This window comes from Lissotriton helveticus, chromosome 3_1 (genome assembly GCF_964261635.1).
Source record: "Lissotriton helveticus chromosome 3_1, aLisHel1.1, whole genome shotgun sequence".
Classification (NCBI taxonomy): Eukaryota; Metazoa; Chordata; class Amphibia; order Caudata; family Salamandridae; genus Lissotriton; species Lissotriton helveticus.
The window spans coordinates 1,969,416,573-1,969,433,882 of record NC_136061.1 but is presented as its reverse complement, the minus strand read 5'-3'; the positions used below and the strand labels follow the sequence as shown (position 1 = coordinate 1,969,433,882).

Sequence of the window (17,310 nt, the reverse complement as noted above, 5' to 3'; positions counted from 1 at the left end):
TTTATAAAGCTTTTAGAGATTTACTGCTCCCACACCTGGCGGAGATGTATGAGGAAGCCTACGAAGATGGCACGTTACCGGCCTCCCTGCGAGAGGCGCTCCGGATTACCCTCCACAAACCAGACAAAGACCCAGTAAGGTGCGAATCTTACCGTCCATTATCAATAATAAACATAGACGCTAAAATATTAGCTAAAATTATTGCAATGCGCATACAGCCTCTGCTGCGCAATCTGATTTTGCCTGACCAAGCAGGTTTTCCACCGTCACGATCCACAACGCAAAATATACGGACCATATTTGCAATGTTTCACCACTTGTCAGTTGAATGGTCCTTCATGTTCATGGTGCTGCGTAAGTTGGGGTTCCCCGAACTGTTTCTACGCTGGATAGCAGTATTATACAAAGAGCCAAGCACGCTTGTTAGAGTTAATGGCTACATATCAGATCAGATAAGTATCAGCCGGGGTACGAGACAGGGATGCCCTCTCTCGCCGCTTCCTTTCACAATAGCGCTAGAACCACTAGCATGTAAGATACGTCAAAAACCTGCAGAATCCCCTCTACAATTTCAGCTTCGTCCGGTTGCTAGATCGCTCTATGCTGACGACATGGTCCTCTATGCCTGGTATCCAGATCGTAATTTAAACCCACTGATTAAAGAGTATATCAGGTTTGAACGCTACTCAGGTCTCAGTATTAATTGGGACAAGTCGGTGGTAATACCACTTATGACAGCTACTTCACGGCCAAATCTAGATTACACATTACAATGGCAGACTGAACCGGTCAAATATCTAGGCATATGGATACATCATAAATCAGAGGAAGTAACTAGGGAGAAATATGGTAGAGCAATGGCGAAACTAGAGGAGCAAATAGATCGGTGGATTAAACTACTGATCTCCTTGGCTGAAAAGATCGCTACCCAGAAGATGGTTGTTTTGCCAAAATGTCTGTATTTATTTATGAACATACTGATTTGGCTCACACAATCAGTTTTTGCACGACTGCGATTGTCCATGCTGCGACTAACATGGGCAGGGAAGCAGGCGAGTGGGTTCCAAAGTTCTGACAACCCTACCATCAAGGGGGCTTTGGAGCACGGACCTCCAATTATACTTTTACTGTACGCAGGCACAACATGCTCATTACTGGCCACATCCATATGACCACGTACCACATATAGCAGTAGAATATGATAGTGTGAAGCCGAACCCTGATTACGTTCATATCCGGCCCGAGGAGGAATGCCCCGAAAGAGACGATACATCCAGTACACTGCACATCGCAGGCATGGCACATATTAGCAAAGAGGGCACAGAAGCTTCCGCTATTTGCTCCGGCGCTGCCCATCTCACCCACAAATAACAGTCACACAAGAGAAGAATATGTTATCCCTGATGGGAGACATGGGACTACGCACCATAGGCAATGTATTTCCTCATGGCCAATTTCTATCACGGGATGCACCGTCTCTCAGTATACACCGCACACCATTAAAGGTTCTGGCATATTTGCGACTGCGTATGGCAGTAAGGGGATTGTACTCCTTATTCCCAGATGAACCGACACTGCTCAAAACGCTACAAATCTTGTTGACAGTGCCCACACGCCAGCGCTTAATCACACGGTTACATGCCACAACCTAAGGGGAACAGAGTCAATCCCCAAATGGGCCACTTCAAAGGTGGGAGGAGGCAGTGGGGAACCCTATCGCTCCAGAGGACTGGGATTACAGTCTTGCCATGCCTTGGGTACAAAACCCAGACCCTTCTCTAGGACTGAGTTCTCATCTCTAGTAAGAACGACAGAGGAGAGGTTGGGGATTAAACTCTCTAGTTGCTGGGGCCGGCTTGCTGAGCCCGGGCCTTGCTCGGTGTGTTGTTGCGCACCACAAACTGGTTCGTACCTCTTCTTTTTCCGCGTCCTCTCCGGCCTCTCTCTAAAAAAAGGGGGGCGATACATGTTTTGTTGGAAATGGGGATGTGGCATAAAGTTGGGATTCCAGCCCATCATCTGGAACTGTGGTGGTTGGAAGGGATTATGGAAACCTCCTCCCCCAGATAGAGTAAAAGGTTGCCATGACTGCTGGTACGGTTGCCTTCTGTTCCTACGTCTACCTCTTTGTATGGGTTTAAAACTATTCCCACTTGACCCACTCGTGGTAGAAGCATCATCGTCTGAGCCATCTGTGCTATATGCGTTCCTTCGTGGAGGGACATAGTCAGTATTAGCGTATGGATAGGTTTTAGTGCATGAGAACCGTTTAAGGTCCTTTTGAAATTTCTGTGCATTGGACTGGTTGAGGGTGTTTTTAAATTTGTTTACCTCTTTATTTAATTCATCCAGCCTCTTTTTGTACCCCGTAAGTGTTGTTCTGAAGTGTGTCTCGGCTAACTGAATTTCTACTAGCATCACTTCAGATAGTCGAAGGGCTGTCTTTATTATGAGAACTAACCAGTCGCAGGTACAGTGCCATGCGATCTGAGCCCATTCTTTTCTGAAAAGGGCATCCTCCAAGAAGATTTGCAGAGTTAGTCACCAAAAGGCCTTTTGGAGCCACATTGTTCAGAAGATACTCTGAGTATCGTGCCAAGTAGGATTGTTCGGAAGTGGTTTCTCTTTTGCTCAGTAAGTTTCCTTCCACTCGGTAGTTTGGGAGAATATCTGTGCAATCGAAGGATCCGAAAAAGAGAGGGATCTGCCAAAAGGGCATCCACCTCTTCTTTAGAGTACGAAAGGCCTAGGTTTTCCATGTTACTGCAAAACGGAGTCACTAATAGTGAAAGGAGAGAAAAAACTCTTGCAGCTCGGATCTGCTAAATCTATAATAACAACAGGAGAGGGAGGGATAATCACTCTTAGTCCCCCTAATGTATAAGTTCAATAACAACAAAAGAGTGAGTAGAGAGGGTGGGACAGCAAGGGGAATACCTCCTATTTAAAAGAACCCTCACTCAACAACCTAGTTGGTGACATGCTTCATCATTGGTTTCCCACCAGAGAGGCCGAGTGCCTCCCTGGTGTGCTACGACACCTGAATGCAGCGGAGCAGGTATTGGTGAGATAGTGTCAGTGCGGCGGTGAAATAGTGCAGGTTAAAAAAATGCCTAGTTTAATCCCAAAGTAATTTTAATGGTGGAAAACCAGATATCATTAAAAACAAGTGAGGCGGACGCTAGCTGTCTGGCTAGATTGACCAGGCGCATCCGAAATGGTCTAGGTGTGGTCGACATGTTTCTGCTTATGAAGTGCGATTTGCTAAGCATTCATCAGGACCAAACCTCCACGGTGGTGTACGCTCTCTAAGGCGCACCCTAACCTGTGGAGGAATACAAATGGTAAAACTCACGGTTTTACCACGGCGGCCTTCTGGAGCTCCAAAAAGCCAACAGACGCTATAAGAGAAAACACACATATAAACACATACAACAATTCAGTGAGTTTAATGGTATCTCTTGCCAATCAAGAGGTCTAATGTGTTTGGTGACCTCGTGCTGTGAATTACCAATAAGTGCTTAGAGGTAATAACATGTATGCCTCTATATAAGGCATACTTGACAATCTGGGTAAACAAAACGTACCTCCACTCCGTGTACACTTTTTCATTAGGAGGGGTTGTTGTTACGGGTAACACTCAGTAACCTCAGGCACATTACATACCGAGCGTGGTTTATGCATTACGATTCATGCAATTAACTTTAAGTGATAGTGACTAGCCCGTTAAAAAGCACGGATGAGAAATAAACCAGCTTTTGGAGAAAATGGCAGATTCAAATACATGGAAAAACTAGGGCTTACGTTAAGTGTGAACTAACTTCACGTCATGGGTCCGGGTGGGGGTTTTGAGCCGCTTGTGTAATCCGAGCAGAAAAAAGGGAAATACATGGAGGATATGCCCGTTACAATTAGGAACAGTCGCCACCCGTGAATACTCCCCGCCAACTTACTTTCAAAGAGCGCTCTCCCGCACATCACCTATCTGAGCCGATCGACGACCTGGATGTTACTGTGTTGTTGTGGCCGGGGATTCAAATACATGTTCCGATCAAGTGACCAGAGGGCGTACCTGGTGATGCGGCATGTCTGGAACACGTAAAACGGAACACTAGACCGTGTAAGTGGTCGTAAACTGGTAAAACGTTATTGTCCCGGTTGGGCTTGGCCCTTTTTGCAGGGTCATCCCTGAACTTTTTGCCTTCTTCCGGTATTTTGTCTGACCTGTTTTTGTTGGTTTTAGGACTCTGGGTACTTTACCACTGCTGATCAGTGCTAAAGTGCATATGCTCTCCCTATTGTGAATTGTTGTATGGATTAGTGACTCCATGACTGGCTGGTTTGGTTTACTTGTCAGACCCTAGTACAGTGCACCAGGGGTGCCCAGGGCTTGTAAACCAAATGCTGCTGGTGGGCTTGCAGCACTGGTTGTGCCACCCACAGACGCAGACTGTTATAGTGTGTATAAGGCCTGCCATAGCAGAATCTGTGTGCAGTCTGGTACTGCCATGTTGACTGGGCAAGTGCACCCACTTGCCAGTCCCTAAACCTTCCCTTTTCTTCATATCAGACACCCCTAGGGTAGGCCCAAGGGCAGGGTGCATTGTAAGTATAAGGTAGGACAAGCCCTGGTGTGCGTGTGTGGCATGTCCTAATAGTGAATTACAGCCATTTTCGTTTTTCACTATTGCAAGGCTACCTGTTCTCCATAGGCCAGAATGGGCAGTTAGATTATTACATTTTATAATCCTAACTGACACAGGGAACATGAAATTTGAGTTTAGTATGCTTGAACTCAGAATGATAATATACATCTTTTAAGTGTAGTTGATTTTACCATTCTGTGTTTGAAAATACCACTTTAAGAAAGTAGTTTTTTTACTTGCCTAACTATCCAAGCCTGCCTCTGCTAGGTTGTGTATTTCTTTGCCTGGAGTTTGAGTGACAGGGCTGGGGGATTCCAGGAGACAGAGTGAGTCAGCCTAGTGGTGAATAGAGAGATTTGCATGTAGATGGGAGAGAGGAGTTGCACCTGGGACCTGAATAGGGCTGTGCCTTCCCCCCACAATGCCGGCTCCACCTCCTGTGGTGCGTCGGATGTCTCTGCCCTACACTGTGAAAGAAGAGAAGGAGTCATGTCAACAGAGTGCTCCAGGACTGTGCTTTCCCTCCACAATGCTGGCTCCATCTCCTGTGGGGCCTCTGATGTTTCTGCCCTGCACTGTGAAAGGAAAGAAGGAGTAACGTAAACAGAGTGCTCCAGGACTGACCAGAACTGGTTTGGACTAGGCAAAATATTTACGTTGGACAATCATTGAGCAATTGAAGCAAGGTCTAACCATACAACAAGCCCGTTTTGAGAAAGAACAGCGCTGGATCTATCGCCTCTCTACACACAAGATGGGACTAAATGATAATATCCCCTGGGGTTGAGTGATGAAAGACTGATATCTTCCTATCTGGCACTGTTCCCTCATTTGAACTTCATTGGCCAATATGCTTGGACCGAGATTGGACTTTAAGAGCTCCTTGGGTCATACCTATTGCATCAGGGATCTTGTCTAACTACCAGAGTGCCCCTTTGAACATACAAGTAAGCACCACATCAGGGATCTCTCTAGCTTAGAAGGAGACATCCACGTCTATGTATTACACATAGAATTAGTATTGGATCCATATCATGATCAGCGAATACATGGCTAACAGTTCACTGTCTCGCTCAACTACCTACCAGCCTACAACACCAGGGACCCCGACTACCTCTTAATATTGGGGTATTCCTCGAATAAAATGAGTTAACATCTTGTCAGGAAGCCTTGAGGCTTAGTACTGGACACTAAAATCACTTTACATCTATCCAAAATACATATAATTATTGACTGATCCATAGCATGAGCTGCGGATATAGAGTCCATGCCTTCACATTAACAACGTTCCACTGCACTTGTTCGGATAGGATTAATGGCCTGAACCCTTTTTTGCTCCACACAAACACTGGACGTTCAATTATAACTTTGCCAGCATAGTTCCTATCATAACTACTGTCACGCCACATAACTACTTACGCCTCTATATACATAACGCACTAGTGGGAATCAGCTCAAACAGAACAATAAAGTTTTACCAGTGGACGACCGCTTACACGGTCTAGTGTTCCGTTTTACGTGTTCCAGACGTGCCGCATCAGCGGGTACGCGCTCTGGTCACGTGATCAGAACATGTATTTGAATCCCCGGCCACGATACCGCAGTAACATCCGGGTCCGAGGATCGACTCAGATACGTGATATGCGGGAGAGCGCTCTTTGGAAGTAAGTTGGCGGGGAGTATTCCCGGCTTACGAGTGTTCATAATTGCACCGGGTATATTCTCAATGTATTTTCCTTTTGTCCACTCAGATTCCACAAGCGCCTCAAAACCCCTAGCCGGACCCATGACGTGAAGTTAGTTCACACTTAACGTAAACCCTAGTTTTTCCATGTATTTTTATCTGCCATTTTCTCTGAACACGGGTGTATTTCTCATCCGTGATTTTTAACGGGCTAGTCACTATCACTTACAGTTTATTGCATGAATCGTAATGCATAACCCACGCTCAGTATGTAATGCACCTGAGGTTACTGGGTGTTACCCGTAACAACGACCCACCCTGATGAAAAACTGTACACAGAGTGGCGGTACGATTTGTTTACCCAGATTGACACGAATGCCTGATATAGAGGCATACATGTTATTACCTTTAAGCACCTATTGGTAATTCACAGCACGAGGTCACCAAACACATTAGACCTCTTGATTGCCTGGCAAAAGATACCACTAAACTCACTGAATTGTTGTATGTGTTTTTATGTGTGTTTTCTCTTATAGCGTCCGTTGGCTTTTTGGAACTCCAGAAGGCCCCCGTGGTAAAACAGTGAGTTTTACCATTTATATTGCTCCACAGGTTAGGGCGCGCCTTAGAGAGCTCACACCGCCATGAAGGCTTGGTCCTGATGAATGCTTAGCAAATCGCACTTCATAAGGAGAAACATGTCGACCACCCACCACACTTAGACCAATTTGGATGCACCAGGTCAATCTAGCCAGACAGCTAGCATCCTCCTCACTTATTTTTAATGATATCTGGTTTTCCGCCATTAAAATTACTTTGGGATTACACCAGGCATCTTTTAACCTGCACTATTTCACTGCTGCACTGACACTATCTCACTAATACCCGCTCCGCTGTAATTCAGACGTCGTAGCACACCAGGGAGGCACTCAGCCTCTCTGGTGGGAACCCAATAATGAAGCATGTCACCAACTAAGTTGGTGAGTGAGGGTTCTTTTAAACAGGAGGTATTCCTCGTGCTGTCCCGCACTCTCTACTCACTCTTTTGTGGTTATTGAACTTATACATTAGGGGGGGGATTATCCCTCCCACTCCTGTTATTACAGGGTGAAATGAAGTCAAAATAAATATGGCAGACCTCGGGAAATATACATCAGAGCTAAAGAGATTCTATTTACATCTGCATACAAACGTAACTAAGGCTACAAGGAACATAGCGGTATGAACTGTTGATGTGTGATTTCAGTCTGACCGACTAGGGTTTTGTCAATAGTAGGCATTCACTAAAACATGAGCTTGAAATATATATTTGCGAATGGAGTCATTAGCCCCAAACATCTGTTTGTCAGTTTATGGAAATGCTCACATTTTGCTGTGAAAAACAAGCTTTTTATTTTCGCAAATTAAAGGTGGGTGCCCCAAACACAACCTTATCTTTTATATGAAAAAATACTTATTTGGTCAGAAATGCCAGTTTGTCATTTTTAGTCAAACATGTTTGGTGACAAAACGCAAGTTTATTTCCATCAAATAGTGGCATATACTTCTCGTACTTGCCACAAATGGATAAAATACATGACTGATTTAAACTGAAAGCATTACGGTAATGTACCCGACTGAACCAGGTGTAGGAAGATTTTGTGTTCTTTAAAGAGATTCTTGAAATATCTAGAATTGATTTGCACCCTGGACTAGCAGCTTCACAGCAGTTCTATTATCAGGGCTGCAAGATACTGAAGTGTACGAGCAGGGCAGGTTTTTGCTAGGAGAGGTGCCACTTCAGGAAATCCAGGCATGAACTAATTCACAACATCAAAACAATGAACAATTCCTAGTCTTAAGCTGTAGTTTTTTCAGATGCCAATTGAAAGGAAATGTCTTCTTGTGAGCTAATGAGAAAAAAACGGTATGCTTTCCACTGATAAAACTTGTTTCCAAGGCAATTGTGAATCAGAAACTGCACAAAATGAGAATGATTCTAAATGCCACAGATGATCAAGCCAACAATGGTATTAAGATCTTCTTTTCCGATACCAGTGGTTACAATGGATATTGTAATGCAGACAGAATAGATATTCAGGATTTTGGGCACAGTGCTCTCTGACAGCCTTATGTTAATGAGATTAGCCTCTTGGCTCATGAGTACGCAGTAGGACCACCACAACTTTTTGCAGTGTTGGCTCTAGGGTGGTGCGACCTAGGCAGCCGCACTGGGTCCAAAGGTGAAGGGTGGGGTTCACAAACCAAAGTGCCAACACTATATGATTTTAATAAATCGTCTCGTTTCCCCTGCACAGAGGGCATTGACATTTCCTGCCTCCGTACCCAGGCTCCACTGGGTCTAGAGTCACAAAAGCCTGTGAAGTTCTTTGTGTGCAGCTCCTTTAAAATGGAAGTGGGGCTGTGCACAGCATTGTCCCTCCTGTCCTGTCAGGATGGCTTATCCTGCCAACGCTTAGTTCCCCTCTTTGTGACTGTATGGGAGGACTATACTAAGGATAACTGCCAACAACAAAATGACCACTTTCTACAAGTGCCAATTTCCGAATTCTTGAGACACCAAAACATGGCATCCCTAAAAAAATTAGCACTTATTAAATGTAATAATGTAATCCAATGTTATCTTATGAGAAATGTAGGCCTAACAGTAGTAAAAACGAGTTTGTGAGTTTTTCACTATCAGGACATGGTAAACTTAAAAGTACATGTCTAACTTTTTAAATATAATGCACCCTGCACTATGGGATTTTTAGGGCCTATGCCAGGAGTTACATATGTATTAAAAATGAATTTTAGGCTTGTCAAAAGATTTATTTTGCAATGTAAATGGCAGTTTAAAACTGCACAAAGGCTGCAATGGCAATCCTGAGGCATGTTTTAAGGGGCTAATTAAGTGGGCGGCACAATACTTGCTGCCGGCCCACTACTTCCATTTACTTTACTAGCCGTGGGTATATGGTATCCCACTTTAATATGGACTTAAAAGTAAACTAAAAAGGGCAATCGGGTGCAAGCCAATTTTATCATGTTCTAGGGAGTGACCACAAGCACTTTTAGCACTTGCTAGCAGTGTTTAAGTGCACAGTCTCTTAATGCCAACAAAATAAATTCAGCAAAACAGGAGGGGAGAAGGCAAACTCTTCGGGGGAAGACCACCTGAAGGCTGGCCGGTCTCACATGGTTCTATCACAATCTTTATCTCGATTTCTACTTCCTCTGTTTTTAGGTCGAACCTATGGCAGCGCGTATGCGCTGCATAGGAAATCGACCTCTTGGAATCACATGAGCTTGTGTAGAAGCTCGTGCGTGTGGTGCTCACACACGACTGGCCTTTGCGTCTGGATTTAGTACCCAATTGCTGAAGTTGGAATCACTTCAGCTTGTGTAGAAGCTTGTGTGTGTGGTGCTCACACGCGATTGGCCTTTGCATCTGCCTTTAGTACGCGATTGCCCAAAGTTGTTTGGAGGTCCCAGCTTCTTTTGAAATGTTTACTCCCAGAGCGTTTTGTTCTCGGGAGCCATGCCTGTGGTTGTCTCCCATGCAGTGTCTCTCCCCCCTCGTGCAGGTCGTGGTTCTCAGACTTTCACTTTCCCAGAAGTTGGAACCAACAAACGCGGACACTTGTATTTCAGCATACTCAAGTAGCATAGACTTGACTCTGCACTGTATGGAAGTCACCCAACTCTGGTGGTAGAAGTGCTGGTTGTTGTGTGATTCTCACATGTCCATTTCCTCTGTGTCTCCTCCTCGTTCCTGCCTTTCCCCCTCCTGTTTCTTCTCAGTGTGTCTCTGGTTGCCTCGCTCTCTCCTCCCTGTCTGTCTGTCAGTTGGAATGCATTTTTCTCTCCTCTTCGTCTCCTTCTCTTCTTTTTCCCCTCCATGCCCCCTTCTAGATGCCTCTGCCCTCCATGCACCCCCCTCGCATGGTATTAATGCAAGTTTAGTTTTCAATTAGCTCTCTTTACTACTGTGTTTAGGCACCCAGCGCTGACAAAGATTATACCATTGGCGGCGTGGACTATCAATACAAAGCTAATGACTTCACGCACAGCCGAGCAGTGAGATATGCTGCGCAGCATCCGTGTAGTGCGTCTCTCACTGACCTCCTGCCCCAAAATGTCTTTTAATTTCACCCTACATTGCCCACCTCTAGTTCCTTCCATTTCCTTTGTCTCCCCATGCTCTTCTCATGCTTTATATTAATTTCCTTCCCGCCAGTGGCGCTCTCCCCCATAATCCTTTCCTCTCATTTACAGCATCTCTCCCTCTTTATTTTAAAATTGTACCTTTGCTTCATTTTACCTTGTGTTGTCTTGCCTGGCTCCCGCTCCCCTAGCCCTGGTCTGGCACGGCTGAGTGCTGATTGATCGGAGGGCTGACGGGGTTGTCGGTCGCCATCTTGGGAGCCTTCTCCCAGGTCAGCGCTCTAGTCTCCTGCGCCTCTGACCTTCTTAAGCCCCCCCTCAGCGCACGTGCAGCGGACGCGCGCAGCGGGCGCGCCAATGGCAAGCCCGTCTGCACCCGTCCGCGGCCGGCTGGGGCTAGGGGCACCTTACTATGCCTGTTTTCTTTCCTACTCTGCTGTACAACTTTGCTCTTATCAGGCTTCCTGGCCACTTCAGCCAGCCTCTCTCACACGGATCATTGACCTTGGCTTGGCTCGAGGTAGGCCTTCATGTACTCTTCCTGCCTCCCTGCCTTCTCTCTCCCCCTTCTCCCCCGTCCCTCCCCAACCTCCTCCCTCCTCCCTCCTCCAACCCTACACCTACTATTTCGGCTTTCCTTTTGAACACCAGGTCGGCGGTCAAGCATCAGCTTGAACTGTTTAATTTCTTGAATTCCTATAAACCAGATCTCTTGTTCCTGACGGAAACATGGTTCCGCACGGATTCGTTACCTAACGTACTAGCAGCTCTTCCTCCCCCCTACTTCGTCCACCACGCTGATCGGCCGGAGGGGAAGACGGGGGGCAGGGTCGCCCTGATTGTCCGAGCCGGTTTCCACTTTCAGGTGCTCCCTTCCCCTCCCATATCAGCGGTCGACTATCTAATCGGGCGTTCCGCTTCCTTTCATATTCCTATTACGTGTGTGTTAATTTATCGCCCACCCCAGCCCAGCCCATGTTTTATCCCTGCCATCCAGGACCTACTTGCCACACTGGTAGTTAACAATGCATCTGTTCTGGTTCTAGGGGACTTTAACTTTTGGCCCAATGACCCTGCGGAAGACGCCATGTCTAGAGACTTTACCCAGCTCCTTCTTAGTCTCAACTTTGTTTCGCAGGTTCACATCCCCACTCACTCCCGAGGCCACATTCTGGACCAAATTTGGACCCTCAATATACCAGTCACTGCCCCTACTGTAGCACCTTGCGCGTGGTCCGACCATTTCTTGATCTCCTTCTTCCTGGACCTCAGTCTTGTAAAAAAAAAAACTCTTACCCCAAAAACACCTGGGCTAGGAACTGGAGCAGAGTAGATATCCCTTCCCTCTGCGCCTCCTTGTCAGCCGCCGGTCCTGACTTAGCAGGTCTCACTTTATCATCTCAAATAGCCACCCTTGACAGCTGGCTCTTGAGGGCCTGTGACGAAGTGGCCCCCATGAAGCGTGTCACAGTCAGACGGGCCCAGGATGCCAACAAGTGGTTTACTCCTGGCCTTAAAGCAAAAAAACTTGAAGTGCGCCAAGCAGAGTGAGCCTGGAGGTTTGCCTACTGTCCCACTCTCAAACTCCGTTATATATCCACCCTTAATGAATATAAAAGAGATATCCTCCTCGCCAAGACTGGATACTTCTTGGGGAGGATTCTCTCAGCTGAGAGCCAGCCAAGAGAAATCTTCGCTACAGTCCATGAGCTGGCTTCCTCTGATAGGACATCTTCTAAAACCCCCCGCTCCCAGCTTCTCTGCGACTCCCTCAATGATTTTTTCATTGAGAAAGTCGCACATATTAAGGCCAACATACCCCCCTTCCCCTACCTTTTGTGATCCCCAGCCGTCACCAAACATGTCCGGCCTGACCCACATACCACCGTTGACCAAAGAAAGCCTTTTCCCCCTGCTAGCCCGCGTCAAGTCAGGATCCTCCGCCGACCCCTGCCCGGCTTACGTTTTACGTAAGACCCTCTCAGACTGCTATTTGCCCCCCCTCACCCTTTTGAATGACTCCCTTAGACTGGGCATTGTCCCCGCCCCCTATAAAGCGGCTACCATTATTCCCATCCTAAAAAAGCCTGGTGCCGATCCCTCTTCCCCTTCAAACTATCGTCCGATTTCCCTCCTTCCCTTCCTGGGCAAGGTCCTTGAGTCTTACGTCACCAAGGTGCTTAGTTCCTTCGTGGAAGACAGTGGCTACCTCGCACCGTGCCAGGCGGGTTTCCGCCCCCGGCATTCCACCGAGAAGGTGGTCATCTCTGTCATAGATGAACTCAGGGAGGGGCTGGATTCCAACACCCCTCAGACCCTCATTCTTTTAGACCTGTCCGCTGCCTTTGACACGGTCAATCATTCTATTCTTCTCTCCCGTGTCAAGGCGGCGGGCATAGGGGGCCCGGTGTTGGCCTGGCTTAACTCCTTTTTGAGTGACCGCACCCAGGCCGTCCACCTTGCCGATTGTTCTGCTTCTCCGTGCAAGGTGCAGCACGGTGTTCCTCAAGGATCGTCCCTTTCCCCCTTATTGTTTAACCTGTACATCTTCCCCCTTATTTCTGCACTACAGGAGATGGAGGTCACGGTGTATAACTATGTCGATGACCTCCAGCTCATTTTTAACCTTTCCCACTCCCCAGTTAGTGTTCACAATTTTCAATCTGTCATGTTGTTCATCCGGGACTGGATGAACTGCAATCATCTTATACTAAACCCGGTTAAGACAGAGCTAGTTCTTACCGGCGGCAGTCGCAGCCCCTGGTCCCCCACTTTCTGGCCTCCCTCCCTGGGTCCCCCCCCCGTCACCGTCGTCCTCTGTCAAAACACTTGGGATCACATTAAACCAACACCTTACACTGCACTCCCAGATTAGTTCCGTAGTTTCCTCCTGTTTTTTTACCCTCCGCACCATCCGGAAAATCTCCCGTTTTTTTCTTTTCCTGCTTTAAAATTGATTCTAATGGCGATGGTTTTATCGCGGTTAGACTACGGGAATATCGTGTACAACGGTGTTCCCGCCTATGCCCTTTGACGCCTCCAGCTAGTGCAAAATCAGGCTGCCCGCCTGATTTATGGGCTACCCAAATCCTATCACACTACTCCCCTACTCAAATCACTACACTGGTTACCCGTCAAAGAACGGGCTCTCTTTAAGCTGGGCTACACGACTTTTCAGGCTCGGGCGGGGACCGCCCCCGCTTTCATTTCTTCCGCTATTAAGGCCTATTGTCCCAGCAGAGAGTTACGCTCCTCTACCAAGCTTCTTCTCTCTGTACCCCGCTTCAAGAAAAGCAGGTCGGGAGGCATGACATTTTCTGTCCTCGCCCCCACCTTCTGGAATGCACTCCCGCCTGTTATCAGATCTTCTGCCTCTTATATGGAGTTTCGAAGGGCCCTTAAAACGTTCCTTTTCCTGCAAGCTTTCCCATCTCAGTCCTTTGCACCCCCGCCCCTCGTTTTCAGCATCCCCCAGCGCCAAGAAACCGCTTGATAGACGTGCGCTTTATAAGTTCTTTTAAATCCATATTCATATTCAGCCCGCCCTCCTTCCAGTCAGTGGCGTCCTGTCCCCTCCTTACCACATATCCGTCCCTTCACCTCTTTTTCGCCTTAGCCCGCTCCCTGCCCTCAGTAGAATCCTTTCTTACTCCTCAGGACAACTTCTTCCCTCCTACTCCTCGTTTCTCTCCCTCTTCATCCCGCCCCTTCCATCCAGTTACTCTTCTCTCTCCCTCTCTGTCACATCATCCCTCCCAGACCAGCCTGCCTATCGCCCTCCTGATCTCACTCTCCTTCACTCCCTGTCTCAGTGCATTATGATAAAAAAACAAGCATTAGCATAGCCAATAGGTCAAGCTTTTGTGACCTTATAAGTATTTAATCATGCACAACAATATCCTTGGTGCAACAACATGAACTGTTGCATGGTTAAACACTTATAAGGTCCCAAAGGCGAGACCGATTGGCTATGCCGATGCTGGTTTTCTCTTACTTTCCATTCCTTGCCTGTTACTGATGCTCACCCGGCCTCACCTCCAACTGTGACAGATACCTTGTATAACCCAGATACAAACCAAATGGAACTCTCCAGAAACACTGTTTTGCAGGCATCTCCCATCAAGGTGGACTGGGTGACAACTCTCTATGTAACCCTTCTAAATACCATAACTGCTGATGGATGCTACAGTGTTCAGACTTTTGTTTTATCAGATTATCTATTACAGATCCCCAGCAGGTGCATCAATGGAGTTTGGATTCTGTCAATGCATCCAAAGGTGATCTGGGATTCTGAAGCTAAGCTGTATGCTGCGAAACACCACAGGAAGTCATGTAAGCCCTGCTCCAAGTTGAGAGCGATGATCTGTTCCTACCGCCTGGGCACAATCAAACGTAAGAAGTCCATGGAGGACTGGTACCAGTCTCAACACGAGAACGTTAAGAAGGCCCTCGATCCCACTCCTGGTCCCCTGCTAAGGAGCCAACCTGATGAAGCCTGAATTTCCTGAGCAGTCAGTGACGCCACAACATTTTGAGGCTTTCAAAGAAGCCATGTCTCCCTCTGGCACGCCGTCAGGCCGCATGGATCCGGAAAGGTCTCCAGCTGGCTTTTCACTGGCAGATCCATCCTTGCCACCATCTGGGTCTCCTGAACATTTGTTAATTATTTTTATATTGATTTTAACCACAGCTCTCCCAATTTTTTGGTTAGCCGATGCCAGCTGCTGGGTACTCAGACATTATAGGTCCTAATTGCAAAGATTTTGCCAGCAGTCCAGGAGGAATTCAGTGTCTATGTGGAGTAGACCGTTCTGGGTGGCCAGGATGCTGCAAAATATATCATAAGGTCTGGCCTGGACATGACTGACTGGTTAGGCAAAGCAGTCGGGACTAGTGTGGTACTCCAGCGCCAAGCAAGGATGAGATCCACAAGCTTATTGGGTGACATCCAGGCATCCCTCATGGATATGCCTTTTGACAGGTCTCGCATATTTGGAAAAATGCCTATTTTGTCATGGAGTGCTTAAAGAAAAAGCAGCGCCACACTGTGCTCCCTGGGTCTCTCCACACCAGCAAAGCAGTATCCCCAACAGTTTGCCCCCTTGTGAGGCATCCCCAGGGGTTTGGTATACCAGCAATGTCAAGGCCTATCACTCAGTAACAGGTACCCCAGCTATTTCAGCATCAGAGTAGGTAACCCAGTAGACAGGGTCCAGGCATATAGAGACTCTGAACTTCCCAGTCCCCCGCTCCTCCTACAGTAGCCTCCGGGCCACTTTAGTTTGCTCTTAGCATAACACAACCACCATATGGGAGGTAGAATCTGTCATTTTCTTAATCTTCTCCTCAGATGGCAGGCCATAATATTCGAAAGGTGGGCACTGCTGGTCCTATCCGACCTGCTGCATTTTCCACAGAAAAACTTCGAAATCATCATCACTCTATGGGTACGTGTGGAGTGGGTGTTTTTAGAGCTTTTGATCCAAGGATCGGATATTAGTTACCCTTCTACCTTAGGGTTGGGGCTTCCCAAAAGATTGTCAGCTCCACAGGTCCAAGCTTAAGCTTCTTCCAGCCAGTTCATCAGCAGTATCGAACAGTGTAGAAAGACTTAATTAGATCTTGTGCACTTCATAACTTGCCTTTTTATTTGCAAATTGGTCTGTTGTTATTAATATATGGAGCAGGCATTGGGTGAAAACACTATTCACAATATTAAAAACATATGATTAACTCGTACTCACTGCGATAACTCTGTAACCCCACGTCGTCAGAGCCAAAATCTGCTGGAAAAATACATCAGCTGTACCACTGACTGGGGGCAGGAAAATGATAGGGCAGCGGACAGATTTGGGCCCAGCATCATACAAAGTCCACACTTTACTATCATCGTCGTCCACTATGATCTGGAAAAAAGTGGGAAAATGCTGTGTCAACAAAGGTCAATGGCTCTGAATATGCAGCAAGCAGTAGGTTGATCATATGGCTCTGTTACCAGGAAAACAATTTCAGTTCTGGGCTTTCATTGAACAAGCCTTTACTTCTGTCCCTCACATCAGATACACTAACTGGACTAAGCTTCCAGACTGTAAAGGGTTTTTGCTATGAAAACTCAAGATTGGAAAAACAAAGGACCAAAGCAGTCTCCTTACAGGTAAGCGATCTAAAATACAAGTCACTTGCTGAATCTCCGTAGTTTACATCTAATGCATAAGATAGCAGTGGTCAAAAATAGCACAATTTAACAAAGTATGACACAGCAGTTCCTGGATTGGAGAACCGTTCTGTAATTATAAGTAATCCTCAATTTGATAAAAGGATCCGGTCTGTTCAGTAGGCGAGTGCCTGCATCACAACAGTTATCAGTGCACATTTAACAGCAGTGGTCCCTTCTTGTCTGACAAATGACTTACGGTCCACAATGACGCAAAAAAAAGCATCTGGCCTTTGAGAAAAATGCTGAGCACAACCACAAGGTGGCTATCTTTGTCAAAACCAAGCTCCGTCTCCCTTGAACCACAAATGTTAAACTATCTGCTTGTCTGGTCATTACACATCACATTTGGATGCTTAATATGGTTTGTCAGCAAATCAAAAGGGAGAGAGAGGACTAGGTAAGCTAGTCCGGGTCCCCTGATTATATGTAGAAATATCAATATAGGACTAGCTAGGTTGTGTTAGTGAGACTCAGGAGGTACATCTGTTGGCAAACCCTCAGGTTTGGTCATGAAGCCCTCACACACCAACCTAGGTGGTGTCATGCTTCATCATCGGGCCCACCACAGTGACACCGAATGTGTCCCGGGTGTGCTGCGACTCCAGATTACTGAGGAG

General features: G+C 46.8%; 1 protein-coding gene across 1 annotated transcript in view; it reads right to left on the bottom strand.

Moving 5' to 3' along the window:
* SPG21 (SPG21 abhydrolase domain containing, maspardin) overlaps positions 1-17,310 on the bottom strand; it is a 328,125-nt gene that overhangs the window by 155,192 nt on the left and 155,623 nt on the right. The window contains exon 3 of the mRNA XM_078683092.1: positions 16,221-16,382. Within this exon, the coding sequence (XP_078539218.1) occupies positions 16,221-16,382 (162 nt within the window). The remainder of the gene's footprint in view (positions 1-16,220; positions 16,383-17,310) is intronic.